The following is a 24,603-nucleotide window of genomic DNA, read 5'->3' on the forward strand; positions in this document are numbered from 1 at the left end:
TCACCTACCTAACTACCACTGGGCCTTTGGTCCCCAAGAGAGTCAAATGTCTCAGCAAAGGAGAGACCCAATTCTTTTGCAGAAATATATGAGGTGAAGTCATGCTTGCTCTCTGCTAAAGAATGAGGACTGTCCATCGTTACCCTTGTCCTGTCTCCAGCTTGCAAAGCACGTGTGTTCGTGTGCACATACACACACACTTTGGCATTTGCACACACAGACTTTTACTAGATTCTTTGTTATGACTGCCTTGTTTCTCCAATAAGACTGGAAGTTCTTGAAATCATGTGCCATATGTTTGGCTTCATTTTTTCCTTTGTTTCTTTCTTTTTAAACTAACTCTTGTCCCTGGTTTGTTGATGAAACTCAATAACAATTTACTGAATTGAATTGACTTTTACTTGTGTATTTATTGGGACAAAGAGGCCAGTTTTGGGAGAGGTTAAAGTTAGGTACACCTTGAGTAAATGTGAGCTGCAAAAGCTAAATGCTTAGGCAAGGAAAAAACCAAGGAAGCATTTCTTAGAGATAATCAAGAAGCAGAATAAAAACCAAGTCAATGGGATGGGTGCTGTGGTGCAGTGGGTTAAAGCCCCGGCCTGAAATGTCCGCAGCCCATATGAGTGCCGGTTCGAGTCACGGCTACTCCACTTCTGATCCAGCTCCCTGATAATGCATCTTGGGAAAGTAGTGGAAGATGGCACAAGTCCATTTCCCTGTACTCAAGTGGGAGACCCGGATGAAGCCCCTGGCTCCTGGTCACGGATCAGCCCAGCTCTGGCCATTGCAGCCATTTGGGGGAGTGAATCAGCGGATGGAAGACCTCTCTGTCTCAACCTCTCTCTATAACTCTTTCAAATAAATTAAAAAAAAAAAAAAGTCAAGATGAGATTCCTATTGACCTTCAGCCAGGAGGTGAGAACTGAATGAACAAATGAGAAATTTGGTTTAATGGAAACAGTTTTCTCTTGATACTATGATGACAATTCATAAAGCATAAAAGGAAGAATATGGCAGACAATGTGAAGTCCAAGTTAGCAGTACTGTTATGATTAGTAAAAAAAAAAATTGTAATAACTTTTACAGACCAGAGTAACTGCCATAAAAATAAATACATAAACATAAGCCCAGTATTAGGGGTGGGTTATACATTTCTGGAGATCTGACTTACTTAGGTTGACTGAAAGTTGAGTGCCAGTTCCAAATATGAGTGTCTGAAAGCCTGTGTTCACACTCTGACATAACTCTATACAAAATGTGGCTGGGCCACAAGCTGGGATTCCTAAGTCACAGACAAGTTAGTTACCAAGTGTGCTTCTGTGTCAGCATTCATGTACCAAAGTGGTAGGAATCACATCATTGAATTATTTAAGCTTCATTTAAAAGTTGTTCTCATTTTATTTGAAAAGTAGAGAGAGTGCTCCCATCTGCTGGTTCACTCTCCAAATGTCTGCGACAACCAGGGCTGGGCCAGGCCAAAGCCAGGGGCCAAGAATTCCACCCAGGTCTCCCATGTGGATGGCACGGACCCAGGTGCTTGCATTACCATCTTTTGCCTCCTGGGGTGCCCATTAGGAAGAGGAGGGATCAGAAGTGGAGTAGCTGGGACTCAAACCAAGCACCACAATGTAGGATACAGGCAACCCGGGCAGTGACTTAACTGCTGAGCCAAATGCCTTCCTTCACTTCCCCAAGACCAATGGAAGATGACAAGAAGCAAGGCAGAACTCAGCAGAAGGTTCTGCTTCATAATCAGTGAGTTATATTAAACAAAGTCACCAGTACTTATGTTGAAAAAGTCATTCATATCTTCATGATTACAGAATTTCAGTTCCAGACAGGACTAAGGGGAGTTTTATGCATTCACACTTGCTAACTGTTCATTACATGTTACTTACAGGAATGACACTCATGGGTACAGGTATTATATAATACAACAAGATTATCGTCAACTTACAGTATTTTATAGTAGACAAAATCCTGACCAACCTCTCCTGTCCCGCACCCCCCCCCCCAAAAAAAAAAATAACCAGGAAAATGAAAGGATAAAAGAAAGGAAATCAATGAAAACAGATGTTGCTCAACTGAAAAATAAATCAGGTTATTTCATGGAACTTACTTGCTTTGACAAATAGTCTTGTTCCCGTCCCAAAGAGGAGTTTGAAGCCTGCAGTTATTTCCCACAGTGATTTGTACTGTGACAAGATGGGCCATTTCATTTGCTTTCCATTTTACAACCACAGCTGGGAAGCAGGTTCCGGGAACTCACACTAAGGAGGCAGCAACACGGAGCACCTTTTTGCAGTCCTCTGGGTAAACCCATTTTCTTTTTCTCTTGTTCATCAACATATCTTATGCCTCCTGTCTGCACAAGGTTAGTCCCAGAGTACAGCACCAGGACCAGGAACCCAAGATCCAGTCTCAGGTCCTCATTGCACTGACTTTATATTGTACAATTCAGGTGACCCCTCCAGGTCTTCATTTTCTTACTGGAGAAACAAAGAGGTCTGAACTAGATGATTCTGATCTCCCTGTCACAGCTAAAGTTCTATGATCCAGCAAGATGCAAAATACCCTCACACTATATTTTTCTGTAATTCACAAATAAGTGAGGCTGTTGTGTATGAATTGTACTGGTGCCTGATCTGCTTGGGGGAAAACCCATGAAACAGTGAGGGAAAGGGGCAGTTAGAAGGGGGCAGTGGCTGCTGCCAGCTCCCCTCCCTCCTTTCCCTATTGGGGTAAAAGTTCCCAACAGCTCTATGCTGTTTATTTTGCCACTGAAAGGGGAAGAGAATTCTTTAGACAGTTGGGGAATCCATGTCAAGATTTCCTGAAGCTCCATTTCTAACTCATGGCAATATCTAAGGATAGATAAGATTAAGTCTCATGTATTTCTCTATTCACTGTGATTGGCATTGTTCCTCATTTCTAAGAAAATCATTGCATAGGATTTGTGGCATCATGTAGTATAAAGAGCAGGACTTGGGTATCAGACATGTAGACCCAGGAATCAGTTTAGGTCCTTCTACTCATTAGCCTTGGAATCTTGGACAATTGCTTTTCTGAGCCCTAGTTTCTTCTATAAAATAGGGATACCATCCCAACCCCCTAGAGCTTTTTTTGAGGATAAATGGTACTACTATATGTCATTCATCTAGCATCATACCCACACACTACAGGTGCTGAGAGGGGGATTATTCTCTCTATGTTAAAGTTAGAGGATTGACTAGCAAGGCTATTTCCATAGGATCTTAGAATTTGTTGATGAAAAATATTCATACAAGTGCATCCCTTGAGTCAGGTAAACCCTATGCTGGTGTAGATCTCAGAGCTGCAAATTGTGACTATTTTGACCTTCTCATCTCCTGGAGGAGTCTGAGGTATACAGAGAGGCAATGGCTCATTCACTATCACACAGCCAGTGGGGGTCAGATCAAATCTAGACCTCTGGATGGAAACCGAAAGCCCTGAGCTCCTTTCTCTGCACTTCATTGACTCTTCTTGGACAATGGTTAGTGGAAAGGGACCCTTTAATCTCTGGAGTGAATTGGGCATGGCTTGTTTCAGGCATTTATAAAATGACCTTGAGGACTCTCCTCTGAATGCCCCTCTGAATCGATGGCAGTGGAAGTAGAAAGGGCCCATTAGATCAAGCTCATGCAATTTTCTGCCCTTCTGGCTTTCCCACCTCGATCAGGCTCCTTTTAGCTTAGTTCTAATGTGAAAATGGAAATGTTGGACAGAATGTCTGTCAGCCTCTTGTCTTGGGAAAAATCTTAATGGTTTGGTAAATTCCATCCAAAGAAAATATACTCATAGAGACTCTGAAAACTTCCACTAATTCATCTGGAGGTCACAATTCTCAGTTCTTCAACACTAGATTAAATCAGTTAAAAATGAGATACAGTTGCACAAATGACATCCCTTTCTCCTGTTCACTGTCACCAGGACACATTTTGTAATTATCATGGAATCTCTCACTTACTCAGTTCCACTTTTAGCAGGGTCCCTGTTCCGAAGGTGAGTTTGCTTGATGCTCCCATGAGTCCCACAGTGTGTGATGCCTCACAGTAAATGTCCTTCTGTCCTTCCACCCCTTCTCCCAATTTACTCTACTGAGGAAGCACTCTAGACTTAATATAGCTATTTTTCACTCTATTGAGTGAGAAAGCACTCTAGACTTAATATAGCTGTTTGGCTAATTCATATAAGCCAAAAGTCTCTTCCTGCCACCTCAAAGGAGATAAATTCACAGACCATTTTTTGCTAAGTGCCTGAGAGGTCACCCAGACTCAACTCCCCATGTATAGATGAGAAAATTGAGGCTTGGAGGCAACAGACCTGCTAAGTTTCATTGCCTAATTGGTGGCAAAGACTAGTCTATAGGTCTATTTGGTTCCTATTCTGTTTTTTTCCCCCTCCCTCCCACCTGCTTGAATGGACTGTGTCCTTTACTTCATTCTCCTCTTCCCTTTAGCCTGGAAATGTGATTTCTTTGGGCATGTAACTCCAATTAAATGAGCATTTATCAAACACTTACTTTGTAAAGGGACCACATTAGACACTTGGTGAGACCGGAAAGAGCATCCGCTCTCAAGGATCTTTGGGTTTTAATAGGAGGATATTCTCAGTAATAAAAGACTTATGTAGCAGCATGTGTCACAGATTGTCTAAGATTCCACAGCTAACTTTGGGATACAGAGGGCAAGAGGAATGTGAAAGATGCCTGGGGGAGAGACCACAGTCTAGGTTTTAAACAGAAAGCTAAGCTATTTCTGGAGGAGACATTTGTCCTAATTATTGGGTGTTAAATTTCTCCTCCATTCTCACCTATCAAATTAGTTCTACTGTTAGAGCCAACTCTTCTGTTCACTATTTTCATTTTTAAATAAACAGCCCATGGAGGTTCAGCCTTAAATTCTTAGGTCAACAGGTAAAAATGATGCAATCTACAAGGTTAAATCACAGTAAGTATGTGCAGAAGCCTTAAAGCAGATAAGGGGAAAACAAAGGTTAGCATTTACCTGGAGAGACTAGAAGCAGAGTCCCCTTTCCAAAGGTGAGTTTGTTGTATCCTGAATTCACACTATAGCAAACCCTTATACAAAAATGTCTACAGTGTTGGGCAGTTCAACCTGTGATCTACTTAGGCAAAGGCAAAGAAAACCAACATTTATGGAGACCTATTACACATCAAGTATCAGCAATCTATATACATTACATCTCCTCATTTGGGCCACAACTGGGTTATGAACTTAGATATTATGATCCATGTCTTACAAATGAAGGGCAGGAGATCTGAGGCTAAGCAAGCTGGGCCAGCACTGCTAACAAAGACACAAATATCCTGGATCTATAAGGCATTTTGGCAGACAACAGATAAATCTTAGGAGGAGCTATGAGAGAAGAATCCTCATGCTTGTTCCTTCTAGGCTGGGACTGTGCTTTATTGAGGTTAGTTATTTTGCTAGAATCAGACATCAGAACTCTTGTAACAGATCCCAAGAAATTCCAGCTCATTCTCATGATGTGATCATTTCTTGAGACATGAAGAGATTTCATTCTCATTCTTTCTGCAATTTCCCTGATACCCTACTCACCAGGTCTGACCAGTAGTTTGGTCCCACTACCAAAGATCCATGTGTAGCCTTCCCACAGTGTTTCTCAGTCATACCAAAACAGCCACGAGCCCACATGCCCTTCTCATCCCTGAGACCTGGAGCTATGGCTCTTTCACGCTCAAGAGGTCTACACCTTAACCTTCTTTTTATATTCCACATAGCACACAGGCCATTTGACTCAAATTTATGCAACATTTAAAATGAACTACACATATCTCAGGGTCTATCACCATCAAACATGATTTTCATCTCTAATATATGTGCAAGAGAGATCCAAGGGATCTATCTTGTTCTTCTTTCATTTCCATGATAGTTATCAATTTGGAGATTCATGCCATAGTGCCTGTCCTAATTTTTGCTTCAGTCAATCTGTGACTTCATGGGATATCATTATGTGTGACAGCTCCATGCTCCCCTGAGTCAACTCTTTTGGCAAGCGCCAAGACTTAGTGATGGACTTAGTACTTACTCAGTTATGTTCTGTCCCCAAATCCAAGCATCTTTCTGATGAAAGGACACACTTTGTCTCAAATTTAATGAAACAAATAAATAAACCAAAACACTTGTCCTCCCTTTAGTCCCTGTCCTTTGCAAGTGTACTGTTTTCCATTGGCCTTGGGAATAATAGCTTACCTTTCTTTCCTATTAAGAGCACAACTTGGATGGAACAATATTATTAAAATGTTGAGATAGGCGAGGGATCTTATACAATCCCCTTCTTAAAATATCCCGAAAATGACCAGAAAACAGAAGGTCTATTATATCCCATTATGTGTTCCAAATGTTAGAATCTGAGAGATGACTACACAAGGAAACTGGACTCACTTGGGGTGACTTGGAGCTTTGTTCCAGTTCCAAAGGTAACTTTTAGGTAATTCCCAGAATCGACACTGCAATGCAGGCCTTTACAAAATGGCTTTCCTTCCCTTGCCATTTCCATCTGGGTAGCATTCAAGTCACTACACTTCAGTGGGAGAGACAGTGCCTTTTATCAATGCTATGGCTGCAGCTTCACACAAAAACAGCCCTTGTGAAAGACCCTGCAGTTAAAGGAATTACACTATCAATTCAATTCCTCCTCAGACCCCAAAGAATGACACTGTCTGACTTAGCACTTTTGGTTTTATAAACAAGTAATAATATTTTACATGTGAACTTAAGACTTTGAAGCATACTTGCACATATGTTAGCCTATTTTATATTTAACATAAGGTATGAGGTGATGGTAAATGTTGCCACTTTAGAGATAAAGAAACTTGGGCTCAGACGTACTAATCAAGCCAGATGTACAAGGACTAGAAGTGTTTCTGCCTTTTCCTTTAGGATTAACTCTCTGGGTCACTTCAGTCTGTTATTTTGGGTTTATCTATGTAACTACTTTTCCTCCACAGCTAGCCTTGTCCATTCTCTGTTCCATTGCTTGAACATTTCTTTCTACATTGGAATGCACTTAAGTCTGCAGAAACCATTAATTTCTTGACACTTGGGCCTTACAAATACTAAAGTAAGTTCAGTGGGCCTCAGTAGCCACATTAAGCCTCCTACTTCAGTGACATATTTCCTACTTACTGGGTTTTACTGATAATCTTGTCCCACTTTCCAAGATGAATGTGTTATAAATCACAGTACTCTGCTGCCTGACAAAAAATGCCCGAGCTACCTTGATCATAGATTAATGTGATTAGTATGCCTCTATCCTCCCTCATGGAAGCTCTGGCTGGGATTCCCCCTTTTTTGATTGCTGGAATCAAGACTGAGACATGGAATTAAGCCTGTAAAAAGCCTCTTTTTGGGGTACAATAGTATGGTGCAGCAGGTAGAACAGAAAGCCTGAGAAGAGTTCAAGTAATATTTCCCAGGCCATGCTGAAACTTATTCCTCTCAAAAAGATGTGCAAAATTTTACCAAATAATCTTATTTTAGCAGCAAACAGATATTAGCTCTCATTCCCATTTTTAGCTAGGCATCAACACCTGTACACAATCATATCTACCAACAGTTAGCAAAACTTTTCATATCCCCATAGGTAATCTTTCCTTCTTCATATCACTTAAATTTATTCTAAACAATTTTATGAGCATGGAGTATTAAGGGGAGAGCATTCATCTTTTTCCATTTATTTTAATGGTATTCCTTATTAAACTTCAGTACTCTTGATTTCAAGAATAGGGAGACATTTATTCACTAGTGTGGTATAGGACGACAGGATAAGTACAAGCATTATGATCAGCAATTACCAGGTACTTACTGGAACTCACTGATAAGGTGGTTCCTTTCCCAAAGGTCATCATACCTACTCCCTGGTAGGCACAGTGAGGTAAGGCCCTACAAATACCTTGTGTGCTTGCTCACTCAAGCCCATGTTGTGCAAGGACATAACTATAAACAAAGGAAACTCATATCGTGCCCTTGGTCTCAGGGTTTTCAGCATTTGGGTCTGCAATAACAGAACTCTGTAATTACAAGAGGAGGGGCAGCTACTCATTGTTCTTTTAAGTATTCATTGAACCCTCTGATTCGTGGGGCAGCACACTAGACACTAGGGAGATAGCAAGAGCCACTCAGACACGATCCCTCATAAGCAATAAACAAACACATGGACAATATGATGCCAAGACGTGTAAGTGTGTGAATTAAAATCAGGCTGGCTAGTAGGATAGAGAGCAACAAGGTAGCAGCTAAATTTGATGCCTTCTTAGACTGGCTGGAGTGGAAAGGTCTCTGGGAGGAGGTGATCTCTGAAGTGAAGTCCAAACATGAAGTCACCAATCATCGTCCCCATTTACAGATAAACAAACTGAGAGCAGAGAGACCGAAGCCTGGCTCCAAATCACATGGCACATTAAGAATGAACACCTAGATCAGGCCTTTTCCTGCTGACAGACCAGAGGTAAATCCAACCAGGTAAAATCCTGCTTAGAAACAATACGGACATATTTTCCCAAAGTGACCTTGGGATATTATCTGGAAGCTGTGCCACTGGCCACTGAGGGCATTGCGGTTTTGAGAGGATCCCAAGAGGAAGGTGTTGCATCACAGAGTAGATTACTCTGATGGAGCCAGCCTTTGAGCTAAGGAGACATTTTCCATTTTGGTTCCCTATCAAACTCACAAACAATGCAAACTGTTACCTGGCAGCATGAGCTCTCCGAGTTAGGATGGGGACGATATGGAGACACTCTGTTCCCCATGAATTCTGGATAAATTGAGGACATTTGGAATTTGCTAAGATTTCCAAAAAAGTTTGCTATTTGTCTCAATAACAAATACAATCCAGAATTCACGGCAATACTCACTAAGAGTCACCTTCAACACAGTTCCTCTTCCAAAATCCAGCTTCTGGGCACCAGAAAACCCCACAGTGATGTCTTTCACCACAAAAACCAGAGTGTGCTTCACTTTCAAACACAGGTTTCTCTTGCTTGGTTGAAAACCTAATCTAACACTAAGCATATATTTAAGTAAGCTAAATATATTTAATATAAATATATATTTATATATTATGTAAATATATATAAATATAAATATAGACAAATCTTCAATTCATACACTCACTGGGATGATATGAAAGCTCAGGAACCATTGACTGTAGGCTTCCAACCTCACATTAAGTGATCTTAGGTTTTTGAAGGTCTCCAGGGACAGTCTCACATCCTTTTTTTCCCATAGAGGCCCACTTTGTGTTCAATCCAACCCTTTCCGTTCCATAGCCAAAGCGCCTTAAACTTGTTCATCTTTGAGTTTACTCTGAGATGGAATTTTTCATAGCATCTAACTTTGAAAAATTACAAATCATCTGATCATCCACACTTTTATAAGAGATCTTATATATGATCTCATTTGAATTTCATAATCTGTTAAGGTAGGAAGGGCTAGATTTCTAATCCCCATATTATAGATGAACTGAGGCTTAGCAAGTTCCAGGGATCTTTCAGGGACACTTGGTGAGTAGCAGAGTAGGGGGTCCACACAGTCTTTCAGCCCCTTGTTGAATGCCTTAATGATTTATTTTGCTCATGTCCATGCATTGACCACATCACTTTACCTTTCTGCTTTTTTATTTCCTCCCCCAGTGAAAGAGACAGTATCACCAACAAAACAATATTTCCTCCACCCAAAAGACACAAACCCCTCCAAATCAACTCCTTTTCAGAGCAGTATCTTTTTAATCCTCACTTCTTGTGAGCTGGGAGATAAGAGTAACCAATATTTCAGTTATATTAATTGGAAAAAAGAGGCGCAGAGCAGATAAATCAGAATGATGGTTATAGAGGCTGCAGCCTGGTAGAGACAGCGATAGACTGAATCTTAGAAAACATGGTCCTTGCTTTGCTATTGTGACCATGTTCAAATCACTTAACTACTCTGAATACAGAGAATCACCCCTTTCCTTTGCCTCTTGGAACAATCAGATAAGAGATGTGAAGAAATAAGGAAAGTGCCTTTATAGCTTTCCTTCTCTTAAGAAAAAACACGTCCTAGAAACCATCAAAGACAGCAACATCATTTATCCATCTAGAATTCATAGATACACCCGTGCTTCTGCATATGTGTAATATTAAATATTTTTGAAGGCAGGATTGAGACAGATTAATCTGGGCCAACATAGTCACCTCAATTAAAATTGGTGTCTAGGCTCCCATTTCAGTGTTGGAAACAGAATTGTGACTCAAGCCCCAGTACTCACTTGGTTTAACTAGCACCCTGGTTCCTCTTCCAAAAATTAGCTTGTTTCCTACAGTGGTGGCCACAGTGATTTGAGGCCCAGCAAAAACCTTAGGAACCAGGGGAATAATACTCAGTAGTTATACAATAAAAGACATTCTCTGTGGCCTTGGAAAAGTGGAGGGGTTGCAATGTTCAGGGTAATCCTATGACCTAGCACTGTGTCAATTTTACAGAGCTGGGATGCTTGCATCCCAGGTACATATGTGGTTCTAACCCATTCACATATTTGTTCATTTCTCTGCCTTGGCTATTTGGACCTGGTTTTGTGAATAAGGGTAACAGTTTTTACCCATACCCCCAATCAGGGGTCCCTTTGACCATTTTTAACCCACAAAAGAACCTGAAAATAGGGAGCCCTATCTGGGAACCTTTGGGGTCAGCTCATTCAGACATCCAGAATGGAAATGTTAAATGAACACATTCATTTTCACACGTGCCTTAATAACCGGGTCTCTTCATTCTACTGAGTGCCCAGGGACTGACCTAAAAATAGGAGCCATACATTTTAGTCCTGGGTCTACACAGGCCTTCTTAGCTTTTGTAACTGCTGTGCCCTGTGGATCCATTTTAATTTGTTCAGTCACAGTTTCAGACTGAGCCTCCCTCCAGCTACTCTGAGTCCAGGTACTGGTGAGATAAGCTAACAAAGGGGTGAGTTGATAGAGTCCTATAGAGAGGTCATTTTCAACAAGAAAGAAGTGGTGTGGTCAGTGGAGCCTCTGACATGGACATGGCCAAGAATCACAGCACACAAGAAAAGCAAATCTGGTAAACCTGCCCTCTAGTTTGGCTTGCCTGTTCTGGGTTGAGGGCCATAGCCTTCCCTAATGTTGGATATGGACCCAAACAGGTGTTGTGGGATGTCTCACACAGTCTAGAGGGATTATCCATCTCCTTTGTTTTAGGTGGGGATCACCACAGCCTCCTCTCAGGTTCTTGGTTCTTAAAGACCTTAGGTTATCTTGATCTTGGCCTTTCCTCTGCTTCTCCATCCCTGTCTCACTAGGACTGGGGACTCCTCTAGGAGGGGGTTAGACTTATTCTCTAAATTTCAAGATTAAAGGAGTCCCTTCATCTCCCTTTTCAATATCTGCACATTAATGCTTCCCACTCACCAGGCCAGACAGTCAGCCGAGTTCCTTTTCCAAAGTACAGCCTCCCCAGGCTTGTGCCTCTGTCGACACAGTGCTGGCCCCCTTTACACCAACCTGGCCTTCACGTTCCCCACCCCCTGTCTCCGTCTCCTCAGAGTAAAAGGTTGAAAATTCACCTCCACCCTCCTTAAGTGGCATTAGCTTTTGGCTTGTGCAGCAGCAGCCTAAGCTGGACAGTCAGTCCTCAGAGGCTGTATCTCAAGGGACAAATGATCTGTGGTAACAATAGTCTTTCTACCTTCTGAGTCCCCTCCCATCAGAAAGCAATTACACATCCTTTGAGAGTGTTTAAATTGGAAGGAACTTCGCTTCCCGGCCCTATTTCCCAGTATAAAAGGCCACTCACTTGGCTTGACATTATGTTTGGATCCCTTTCCAAAGCTGCACTTGTGAAAACTTTGATAGGCCAGGTCTGTCCTCTGCCAAATCACCCCCATTCAACCTCTGGCCCTCCCTCCAGGCATTCCCTTTAGCTCTTCTTTCTTTCTTTTTTTTTTCTTCCCTGATAACTCCTTTTATTTTCCCATTGACTGCACTGGGAAATCAAACCCCACCGTCTTCTAGGTGTAAAAATCTCTGTAGGCTTTAGCTCACGAATAATTTGATGACCTATTTTTTTGGCTATCAAAATAATAAGAAGAAACAGCTCTGAGCTCACCTGCTCATCCTCTAGGCTTGAGCCGCAGGATGTTAGCACTTAGAGTCGAAAGGAAGCCCAGAGGTGATTCGGTCCAATTCCTAAAACGGCATAGAAATCCCTTCCACAACATCCGGGCAGCTTTAAGGATGTAGTGAGCAGATCTCCAAGGAGGAAGAGCCCCATGCTTCACAAAGCAGCCTTTCTACTGCGGGGCAAAGGGGTCTTACAGGAGGCTGGGACACATCTCTTTATTTGTGCATTTCGATTTTTGCTTTTGTGCTAACCCCTTCCCTCATCTACATAGCGGTTCTTCAAATATTTTAAAAGAGTTATCTGTCTTAATATGGCCCAGTGACATCCTCTCTCACTTTTAAAAGGAGACCTGAGATAATTTGAGATAGCTCAGTTTTTAAAAACATGTCATTTATTTATTAGGGGGGGAGAGACAGGGAAGGGAAGAGAGAGGAGAGAGGGAGAGGGAGAGAGGGAGAAAGGGAGAGATAGATTCCATCTACTGGCTCACTCCTTACGTACCCCCTCCTCCTCCTGGGGCTGGGAACTCAATCCAGGTCTCCCATGTGAGTGGCAGAGACCCATCATTACTCCTTCCTAGGGTCTGCATTAGCAGGAAGTCTGAGGTGGGCGTCAAACCCACATTCTCTGATATGGGATGTGAGCATCTGAACTGCTGTGCCAAATGCCCGCCCCAATAATTTCAGTTTTCATCTGGCCTGGAATACTGTGCCCTCAGCAAATGACTCACTGTGAAGGTATGCCTGAGGAGGAAAGCCATCTAGGAGTGGAAGAGGAGGCGAGGGAGACAAGTGAGGGAGCAAGGTTACATTTCTAATGCAAATTGGAAAACTTTTTAGCATTCAGTTACTGATCATTGCATATCCCAGGTGAAATTGCTCATAAGCGAGCCTACTATTTTGCTTCAAATTATTCTGCACTTTCTGTTCTTACTTACTTGCTCTTACAGTTACTGTGGTGCCTGCTCCAAAGCTGAGCTTGTAGTTATTAGAACCACAGTGCTAGAGCTTCCTACAAAAACTTTGTCAAGACCCTGTTTAGAAGATGAGCCAGGTGAGTGGTGGGGTTTGGGAGGCGGGCAGCAGGCACAGCTGTTAAGATGCCAACTGGGATGCCTACATGCCTATCAGAGGGCCCAGGCGGAGACCTGGCTCTTCCACTTCCAATCCAGCTTCCTGCTAACATGGACCCTAGAAGGCAGCAGGTGATGGTTCAAGTACCGGGGTCCCTACCACCCACAGGGGAAACCTGGAGTTGTATGCACTTTGCTTTGGCCTGACCCAGCCCCTGGCTGTTGTGGGCATATGAGGAGTTTAACAGCAGATGGTAAATCTTTCTGTCTCTGTTTCTCTCTCTGTTACTCTGCCTTTCAAACAAATGGAAAAAAAACCTGACTTGTAAAAAAATAAAATTACACATGATTTTCATCTGACATAGCTCCTTTTTGAAATCCTGGACATATATAGGCACTTTAAATTATAGCAAAATACTCTTTGTTAAGTAGTAAAGGTAGCAATAGTTAAAATTTGGAAATTTTCTTTTTATAGATAGTATCTTGAGAGCATGATTGGCAGTTTCAGAATCTTTATGGCATCACAGGATTTGTTTATTGTATTTTATCCCTGTTTAAGAATCATAGGAGCAAGGATCATTATGAGGCAGAGACCCAAAACATAAAATAGAAGATCTTAGAACAAATGTGGGCTGATAAGAGGAATTTAGTATAATGTGCTGGCAAATTTTCTTGTAGACAATTATAACTTACTTGGTTTTACAATGAGTTTGGTCCCAGATCCAAAGTAAAATATGTTAAAGTTCTGCACCGTGCTTATTGGCAATACAAAAAGTCCCCTGGGACTTCCTGAAAGGGAGCTGTTTTATGCAGCCATGAGTAACCAAGTTAGGCCAAAACCAACCCAACCCTCCCAATTCTTTGCTCTGCCCTGGAAAATTGGAGAACCACGGTGAAGAATGAGCTGAGAAGACACATTCATTATTAGAGACAGGCAAGATAAGGGCAGCTGATTTTCTTCAGTGGTTTTATCGATTTCTTTTCTTTAGTTTTCTGCTCGGGTTCTTTCTGTGCTACAAGCACACGATATTTGAAACAAGGATGCTGCAAGTAAATGCTCTTTACCGTTTTCTTTCCCTAATTATAAATGAAAATGCCTCTTAGATGGACCATATTCTTCTTTTAGTCCCAGGGCTATCTGGAAGCTTCTTTTCTGAACCCTCTACCTGGATCTGGTCGTGCTTGACAACTAGACCCACGCTTCTCTGAAGGGCATCCCGAGCCATGCCAGCCGATCTGCTGTATTCCCTGTGTCTGACCTAATACTTCAGCCTATCTGTCAAAGAACCTACGTTATACAATCAAATGTACTTTAACAACCACATTGCCAACAAAACTACAAAACTGTGCATTCTGGCTTTTTTCATAGTTCCTTCAAGGAAAAAAATGAAAAACAGTAATAAGATAAAATGAAAAAAAGGCTGCAGTTTTGGCTGTCATTTGCAAGTCTAGATGAAACATTATTTATGGGCAAAATATTTTGCTGACAATTTCAAGAGAAAGGAAACCTCAGTGCCAACAGTGAAACACCCACACAGTTTGGATTTAAACAGATCTCAACAAATGAACACAGTTAGGAGAAATAAAATAGAGGTGACTTCAGTCTAAGGCAAGCAATTATAATACTTATGCAGTTTTGGAGGGCAAGGGGGCTCTCACTTGTTCTGACTTGAAGAAGTGATAAGCAGTTGTGCTACAGGAATTCTTTGCTGGAAGGACACCAGAGAGCTATGGAAATAAAGCCTCATGCAAATTATCTTAAGCAGACACCTTTACTTTTAAAGATATATGTAGAAATAAGCTAGAATAGGCTAGAAATATGGCTGACCAACTAGGCTTGGTTTAAATGGTTCTTTGTAAAACCATCCTGTAGCATGTGGCCTGGTCGTGACACAAGAAACAGGGGCTGCCATCATAGACTCTGTTCCTGCTACTCAGCAACTCTTCTAGGTTAGGATGCCTTCATCTCTACTCTTGTTCACTGAACTCTTATTCAGACTTAACAGGAAGGCTTCTCTCTCTGTTTGGTCTTTGATAAGTAATTCTTTTCTCACTGTACCCTTTTGCCTTGTTGGTGTCCGTCCCCCAACCCTCAACCTCAGGCTCATAAAGTTACATATATGCACAGCATACATTTACAGGTTAATCAATCAGTGTAAATAGTATTTAGTTGTGCTGGCCTACCAGGTACAACAGTCAGTTGGGTTCCAGATCCAAAGGTCAGTTGCCAGCCTGAACCAGAAGAAACACTGTGATATGCCCGACAACAAAAACCAGATCAATGCGGCCAGGTGGGCTGAGCAGAGGAGGGAGTTGGCAGTTACTTTACGAACTAGGCCTGTATCATTGTCATTCTAGGTTTGGTCTGGAGTGACCAAATTTCCTACAAATCCTTAAATATCCTTCTTTGTCTTATAATCCCATTTTCTTTTAGGGGATCTTTGCATTCCACTTTCTACTACAGAGTTATAAGTATAAACCATATGCTTTAAATATGCATGTGGACTAAGGACCCTCTGATTTTAGATGTCAAGCCAGTATTTGGATCTTTTCATCTCAGCAGTCATACAAAGTACAAAACAGAGACTATCTCTCCTCCACTGTGCATATCCCTGGGTTATACCGTGATGGAACTGCTTAAATTCTCCAGTCTTCCTTAGGCTGGGTCTATAGAATCTAAATGACATAGTTGAGGAGCTATCCAGTTGATTTGGTAACTAGTTGCACTTTGATCAAATTATTTACAATGATCAAATTATCTGGGAAATTTCTAGTTTTCCACTTCACTTTTGGGTTACTTCCGTGACTAAAGTGGTATCTGTGTAGGCTAATGTGCTAAAGGACTTTAAAACTACAACAAAAATCCATCTGAACATTTCTTAAGGTGGTGAGGGTGTATAAAAGGGCCATGACCAAAGAGGGAACAAGGTGTGCATTGTCCTATCTGGGAGGAACAATGGGAGCCACTGCCAGGACCATGTCACCTCTCCTTCCTGTGGGAACCTTGGTCTGAACACTAAACCTGGAACATGGGAGGCGCGTTCTTATTTGTTGGATGAATCTCATTTGAAGTTTGAAATCTTAAAATCGAGACCAGAGACAGATTGGAAAACCCTGAGACCCAAGGTCGAGTGCAGGCTCAGCCACATGTCAGTTGTGGAGTCCTGATCAGTCTCTTCCCTCATAAACAGAGATAGGATGACTTTAAAGGTTCTCTCTGCTCCACGAGGCTGTGCTCTATGAACTTTTGGCCTACAGTCTGGGACACAGGAAGTACCTCTCAGTGCTCTGAATAAGTTAATTTTTAAAAAGTGATTCTTAGACTTTGAGAGAGACAAAATAATTGCACTTATTTTGATCAATGATTAGTATTTACAAGGTTTCTTCTCTAAGTTGACATAATTATAGCCAGAGAATAGTGCCTTAGAGGGCTTGTTAAGAAATTAGAAATGTTGTCACCGATGACTGCACAAATGTAGGTGGCATTCCCAGCCAGTACTCCAAGTAATCAGCCACACCTCTTCAGTCCCAAACACACATCTTCTGGGAGCATTTCGCAGGGACACCCCTACGCAGCCTCTTTTGCACTAAGAAGCCAGATCCTAGCCAGCTAGACTTGTGGCCCCTTATTTGATGCTCATTCTACTGCTCTAAACATTCTTTATATAGTCTATAATTGTGTCTGAATCAGCCCTTAATCCACAGACATTGCTTAATCCAGGGATACAATTTTATACTTACTGGGCTCCACTGATAACTTGGTTCCCCGTCCGAAGATAAGCTTTTCTCCCTGGTTATAACTCACACTGTGCTACGTATCCTGTCAAAAACACATCCAATCTCCCCGAACACATTTCTAATCCTCCAGCCCCAAATCCACAGCAGATCTCTCCCACGCCACAGCATGAATCAGTTCTATACTTCTCCTTGTAACTCTTCTCCTTATAAGGGAATGAGAAAGAATAGTGAGAATTCCCATTTATCCTAAATCACTTCTCTTTAACACCAAACTGATCTCTCACTTTGTGCTTAATGGCTGTGGGTATTACCGTTCAGGGAAATGTTTTCCTTTCCAAGGCATTGCTCATAGTCTCAACCACATACACTGGGTATACGCAGCTTACGATTAAAGGCGGGGCAGGCTCCAGGGAGCCAGGCTTACCTGCAGTGACCACAACCTGGGTCCCTGCTCCAAAATGCATTTTCGCCCAGCCATCAGTTGTCACACTTTGACAAACACCTCTACAAAATGGCTTCCCCAGAGAAGACAGCTGCTAAATGAAGACAAACTGCTCATGGGGAAACAATCTTGCTACAGAATGAGGTAACTGCATGATAGGAGATATAAGCTTTTTCCCCCTTCTCCTCTAATCTCTCTCCCTTCCAGACCCTGAGGATGATGGGTGCCAAGAGCTGCACTCCCTGGGCAGCAGGGCAGAGTGTGATGAAGCCTGGGCGCTGGCTTGAGACTCTGCAGGGATGGAAGCCCACCCATCTGGGCATTTCCCTGGTCTTAAACCCACTCCTCAGACCACTGGAGCTCCAACCAGGGCTGCTGACAACTGTTACCTTCTCCTTGAAATAACCTGGAGTTTGGGGCTCACAAATCTAGTGGAAAAACCATTTCAAGATCCTCGTGGTCTGTTTTGATTGACACAGTATTCACCATTAGCTTCTATTTGCCTCAGTTTTAAAATCTGTAAAATGGGGATAACTGTTGGTCGTTTCTTCTGAGGAAAACTTTGTTATTGGATGGTTTTCCTTATTGGAAGTCTGATAAAGGGGACAGATCCCAAAGCTGGGTTATCAGTGGGGCCCTGGTGGGGAGAAGGTGACCAAGTAGTGAGCTCCAGTCTGCTCAACCCTTTCAATGTCCTGTCCCAAGGGGCCTGAGTGGAAAAGACAGCAGTTTCTTCTCAGAGATAATCATATTCAGCCCACAGTTCAAAGTCTATGCCACTTACTCGGTTTGACAAGCAGCCTTGTCCCCTTCCCAAAGATAGAGGAGAAGGCTTGTCCTTCTGCACAGTGATTGTCTCAGCATCAAAAACCTGCCAGCCCAGCTTTCCCCACAAAGGCCCCCAGTGCAGCGAGCTCTGGTGCATCTCCTGGTATGATGCTCTCAGGCCTATGATTTTCCTTCCAGAATAAGCAAAGCTCCGGAATAACAAACTCCTCATTTTTCTGTCCTTCTCTGCTTTTCTACCTCCCTCTTCATCACCACTCCTGGGACCACAGTGGGCCCCCAGCTTCATGCTCCCACCCTCGGCCCCCCCACCCCAGCACATTCCCACGCTGACAGCCGGACTCATATCCCCACCCCACTCAGCTCTACTTACAGGGCAGCACAGACAAGGTGGTTCCGGGACCGAAGACCAGATTCTGGGCATATGTTCCCACAGTGATTCTGGGCTCAGCAAAAACCCCCAGAGCTTCCTCCCCACATGCCAGGGCATCTCAACACCACAGAGAACTCAGGACCCCAGAACCTGTGTTTTTAGCTTTTGTGTGAAAAAGCCAGCCCATGGGTCCCATCAAGTCCCGAGAACAAAGGGAGTTTGGGAACCAGGCAAGCAAAGCTTCCAAAACTCAACTCGGCAACCCCTTGTGTCCCGAAGGCAGCAGCTCTGCATTAATGAGCGCGTGTCTGTTCCCGAAGAGCGGCTGGCAGAGCGGCTGGTGGGCTGGGACGGGGCTTACAGAGGTTCTCTCATTTCTCTTCCAGCCTCGAGGCAGGGCTGCTCTTCACTCAGTCCTGATAGGAGGGTGTCTATCTCCTTTCAAAACCCCCTGGAGAAAGTGCGTGCTGGCAACGACTCCTGACAGCTCATTTTCACTGTTCAAAAACCTATTAGGAAGGTTTTACCACGAACTGGACTCCCTTCCTCTGGCAGTGCTAACCTCATGCTGGGGGCCGGATCCTGGTGGAGAACCCAGCTTCTGTGGAAGGCTTCCTCCCCCACACTCAGAAATGTGATTCAATTCCCACCTGACCCTCAACCTCTTTTCTGTGAAATAAACTGCCCCGATTTGCCTCCGTAGCCCTCACGGATTCTCATCTCCAGGTCTGAGAGTTTCATTGACTGCCTGTTTCCAAGAGCCAGTCTCTCCTGAACTTGACTTCCCAGAGGAGCGGAAGGACAATTTTGGCACAGCTTTCCCTTCCCTATCCTCTCTACCACCGCCCTGCCGAGGGGAGAGGGGGCCGCTGTCTCTGGGGAGGGGCTCAGCACACTTTGGAGGAAGTCATGCTGGGGTTGGCTTGAGGGGGGAGTCCTGTGAGCTGCTTCCTTGCTCCAAGGGTTCATGTGTAGCGCCCGGAGCCCCAGCCAGGCAGCTGTCTGCCAAAACCTCTCCCCTGCCTTTGACACTTGGATGGTTTTGTATTTAAATGAGGATTCTAAATCCCAGGTGAAGAATCTCATAAAACAGACTGGCATTCTCCACCCGCTCCTCATTCCGGCCCTGCTCCTGACGCACGGTTGGGGCCTGACAGAAGAGCAGGAGGAACAAAAGCTGTGCTGTGCATGGGAGATGATGTTGATCAGCATCACTAATAGCTGGGGTTGAATGAGCTACTTCTATGCTCTGAGCCCCACACTAAGTACTTTCGCTATATAATTTCATTTCGTGCTTACAATAACTCAACAAGCTAGGTGTATTTTTGCCTTCATTTTATGGATGGGGAAACTGAGATTCAGTGAGGGTAGGCAACTGGCCCAATGTTACACAGCTACTTCAGTCCTTGGAGCAAGGACAGGAATTCAGGGTTTTCTGTCTTCCAAGCTCATGCCATCGTGCCCGATCCATAATGATGTCGGCTCCAAATGTCTGGAGGCACCCATGCATCTCAGAGTGACTGCAGCAGAGGCATCAGTTTTGGGCGTCCCATTTTATAGGGGCTGTTTTATTCCCAATCTAGATAGCAGGAGATCTAGTGGTTCTTTTTAGACTGAGATGGAAATTGCAGCAGAGGCATCAAAGTGAGATGTGAGGAAGCACTTCCTGGCAGCAGTGCTGCTTACTTTTGGAACTGAGAGAAACAGAGTTTCCCGTCCTAGATCATCAGATGCAGCCAGAGCACAGCCCATCTGGACAGACAGCCTGCTGGGAAGACTGTGAGGGGTGGGTCCTCTGGAGGCCCATCCTGAGATCTTCACCAGTCCAACTATTGTTTGTATTTCCCTTTCTTGCCTGTGAGCAGCTCCTGGAGAGCTACAGCAAGCGTGTGTGCGTGCACGTGTGCGTATCTATGCACTCACATCTCAGGTTAAAGCCGGAAGAGAACTAGCTCTCTTTGGCCTGGAGAAAGAACATTAATAAAGAGCCCAAGCAGATGCGCAGGATTAAAGTATTTTTCAAGCTAATGATTTGATTGATTATCCCTGAAGGCCCAGGCAAAGAAGCACACAACTTACTTGGCTTCACAGTGAGCGTGGTTCCATCCCCAAAGGTTAATTTGCCTGTGTTGGTGTTACACAGTGCTCAGTGCTATTGCAATAACCTTGACAGGGGCCTCTAGGAAGACAGGTGGAGGTGGCAGCAGAGGGCTGGGGGCTGAGGGTCAGCAGGAAAACAAAACCTGAAATGACTGCCCATGGCCAAAACAATCTCCTTGTAATTAGGTTAGAATGTGGGAGGAATGCTAATAACTAGCAACTTCCCATCCCAATTCTATTTACTGTAATTTTCCTTGAAAGAATAGGCTTTGGCAGGAGCGCCTCCTGGGAAATTCACTGCAAGTGGCTACTGCTTTGTCTCCTGGGATCCCGTCTTGTTTGTTGTTCCTGCAGGCCCTTTGTCTGTTTTCATCCAGTTCCTGCCTTACCCAGCTCCACTCCCTGTACCTTCCTCCTTGTAGGGCTCACATATTTTTTCAGAGAGAAACTCCATAGATATGAAAAGCTCAAGTACAACGCCCCAGGGACTACGTGCATTAATAACCTTGTTTTCCGACTGGTATCACGAACCACCCAACACAAACCAAGCAAAGAAAACACCACCTGTGTTTTGACAGCTTCCGCATGATGGAAGACGGGCTTCTTGGGAAGAATAATTAGCCAGAAAAGAACTTACTTGGTGTGACCGAGAGTTTGGTGCCCTTTCCAAAAGTGAGCTGGTTACCTGCAACCCCAGAATACACACAGTTTCCTTTCTTTGCAAAAACCCTGAGAAAGTCAAACCAATCACAGCACAGGAGCGGCTCTGCTGAAAGCTCAGACTGAAACAACAGACAACAGGCAAAAGAGAAAGGTATTGTGGGGCTCGGCATGGAATGCACCATCCCTTACAGACCTGCGGAGACCTGGCTGGACTTTGCATCTAGTTCAACCTCCCGCCTTAAGCCAAGGGCTGTTCTGACCAAAGATCTGCCAAGGTTTTAAGAGCTCTCCTTTGCCTCCAGCACTATTCCTTATCTCTCAATGAAACCCCGCAGACAGTAGTCTGAACTCTGTATCTCTTGAGTTTCCTTCCTTGAAGATGGGATTTCATGTCAACTTATCCTCAGAGAAACTCATCACAATCACCAAACCAGGCTCATTAGTCCCTTTGGGGAAGGAAACCAACATTGAAGGAAGGGGTCAAGGTGACTGTTGACTTTGTCTGCAATTGGAATAGTTTACAATGAGAATTTTTATAGAACCCCATAATATATGAGTATTTAAAAATGACTCTCCACCCTCAGACAAGACTTTCTGTGCCCCCACCCATACTTTCCTCAGCTAAAGAGTCTCAGGTTCTTTATGCTAGGGCTTTGGTCTCCTGGCGTCAAAGGGTGGAACTGGGCCAAGATGTGTGTTCAGAATAAGCTGGAGGTGCTGAGGTCAGGGTGCCGTGCAGGGCCCGCTCTGTGCTTGCCTGTGATTGTCTGGTAGACCTTTTAAAACTGTAACAGAATACTCTGCATATCTCCCTGTTCAACACTAACAACCCAGCCCATACCTTTCCTAGGGGGAAAAACATTCCTGGGTATAATGCAAAATCATTTAAGGGAAGCAGACACTGGTGATCAGAACTAGGGAACACTTACTTGCAATCACAGAAAGTCTCGTGCCCATTCCAAAAACAAGCTGCCTGCCTCCTGTGTTCCCACAGTGATTGCTTCCATGACAAAAACCCTGAGTGCCTGGCCTTGGTGTTTCTTTTGGGTGTTTGTTCTTGCTCATGCTCTTTCCGGGCAGAATCACTCAGAAATCTTCCCGCTTAATCATAGTTTTGTTTTTCCTTTAGCACAACTTGCTCCTCTACAAAGTGTAGCATAATCAAAACGCTGCTGGCTTTGCTTCTCCGCCATACTGATAAGAATTTCCACACATAGAATTGTGGCCCACGAATGCATGTCAGAATGGCCTGCCAGCTTCTAGCTCATTGTTGCAAAGAAAACCCTTACTACTGGTCTCACACTGAACTCCTTGCTGGACTGTAAGTAAAAAGGAGTGGTGACTTCTCCTAAATGAAGGGAAATATTTAGAAAAGGGCACAGAGTGAGAAGACACAACACAAGATGTTTTTCTTGGCCAGCATGCTACCTTTGTTGTCTCTGACATTTAAGTAGCTCTTAAAAAAGTCATCTCCTGCCCAGCCCTGGAACAAGGGAAATGAGAAAACATGGGGCATTAGAGCCAGGACCCTCAGCAGAGGTGAAACAGAGGAAAGCACCTTCCATGGAGTGTGGGAGGAGAGGGATCATAGGGACACTGGGGTCATTTCCAAAACCAATTTAGTTGGAGCCAGAAATCACACTGGGTTAAACAATGTGCTCAAACAAAGTCCATCGAGGCTAGTCTATGGGGGATGACTTGAAAACGAATCCTGGACTAAGTTTCACAATTTTACAGCTCTAAATATTTGATAAACAAGGAAAAAAAGATAATTGATATTTACATAGCAGGAGACTGGCAGCAATTTTCCCAGCACTAGAACGGGCGAGTTTGGTGTTTGGCTAACTTGTAGAAAGGCTGAGAACAGGGCCTCTGCAAGAAAAAGGCCAGAGCCTTGTGGCCACCTACACGTCTTAGACCTTAAGGAACTTTCTCACCCAACACCCCAAGCACATTTAACTCAATGGAAGTCAACACCAGAAAAATCACATGAACAGACTTACAGGGGAGAACAGGAAGTTGCATCCCTTTCCAAAGATGATTTTGTTAAGAATCACTTCACACTGTGATTGGGACCATAACAAAAATTCCCAGTGAAATTTTTTTTTTTTGGGAAAAGCTACATATCCCTTGATGGATTCTTCACCTCCATGGGACTTAATAGATTCTCTTCTCCTGTAATAAACAGGCCTCATTATCTGTTCAGCCATCTTTCTCTGTGTCTCCTGGTTGTTTTGCTTGAATTTTATGCTGCTTATTGCAAATGTGCAGAGAGGAAATTGAATGACCTCATTTGACACTGAGAGTGAATTATAAAAGCAACGATTCAACAAACTCTTTTCTGATATCAAACACAATTCTGTTTCTGCAGGCAAAAAAAAAAAAAAAAAAAATTGGCAGGCAGCCACTGAACTAGAAATCAACTCTTCAGAGCCCAGACAAGGAATGGTGGCAGGAATAGTCCCCTTCAAACACACATCTGGATTTCTATCTGAGACAGAACTGGGGTTACGAAGACTTCATCTCATCCTCAGCTCTGAGCCTCAAATTCTAGAGTTAACCATATCATCAAACTCCGAGAATCCTTCGCCTCAGGCCAAGCCAATGTTTGCTACCCTCATGGTAACCCTGCTGTAGCTAGGGGTAGGGGGTATCACTCACTTTGGCACAGAGGGATCCTGGTCTTTTGGGAATTGTTCTCATTCTACAATCCATGGATGTGGTCTCTCACCACCTTCTACCATTGCCATAAACCCTGACTGGATCCGTGTTTGACACTTAGAGAACCAAGCCCCACTATCTTCCTTTCCCTGTCTACCGGACCCCAAAGGTACTTTTCATGACAGTCATTGAAAAAGATGAATATGGGAAGATTATGAGGCATTTACATCTCATGGTTTATGAGACATAAAACAAACTTACAGAGTCTTTTTGCTCATTTCCTTGTCTTCTGGAACTTCCCACAATTAAACCGTTCAGAATCTCGAAGTGCTTCAAGTTGGTCATTCCATAGTCTTAATTATAACCAATCATTGACCTTAATGACCCAGCCAGTCAACTTGGAGAGGCTGCTCTTAACCTCATCTTTTTTATCTGACATTTGGATGGGTCTTGTTGTCTCCCAAATGGGAATGGGGAGGAAGTGACAGCTCAGGAACACCCCCTGGAAAGCCTTATTTTACACCTCTCCAGTGAGATGCATTTAAAAGGCTTTTACTCCCTATGGAGGACTTGATCATTAAACAAAAAT

At 43.5% G+C, this 24,603-nt stretch overlaps 1 protein-coding gene across 1 annotated transcript in view; it reads right to left on the reverse strand.

Moving 5' to 3' along the window:
• Nucleotides 1-24,603, reverse strand: part of LOC133769997 (T cell receptor alpha chain MC.7.G5-like) — a 316,437-nt gene that overhangs the window by 18,125 nt on the left and 273,709 nt on the right. The window contains exon 3 of the mRNA XM_062205470.1: nucleotides 21,328-21,406. Within this exon, the coding sequence (XP_062061454.1) occupies nucleotides 21,328-21,406 (79 nt within the window). The remainder of the gene's footprint in view (nucleotides 1-21,327; nucleotides 21,407-24,603) is intronic.

This window comes from Lepus europaeus, chromosome 11, assembly GCF_033115175.1.
Source record: "Lepus europaeus isolate LE1 chromosome 11, mLepTim1.pri, whole genome shotgun sequence".
Classification (NCBI taxonomy): domain Eukaryota; kingdom Metazoa; phylum Chordata; class Mammalia; order Lagomorpha; family Leporidae; genus Lepus; species Lepus europaeus.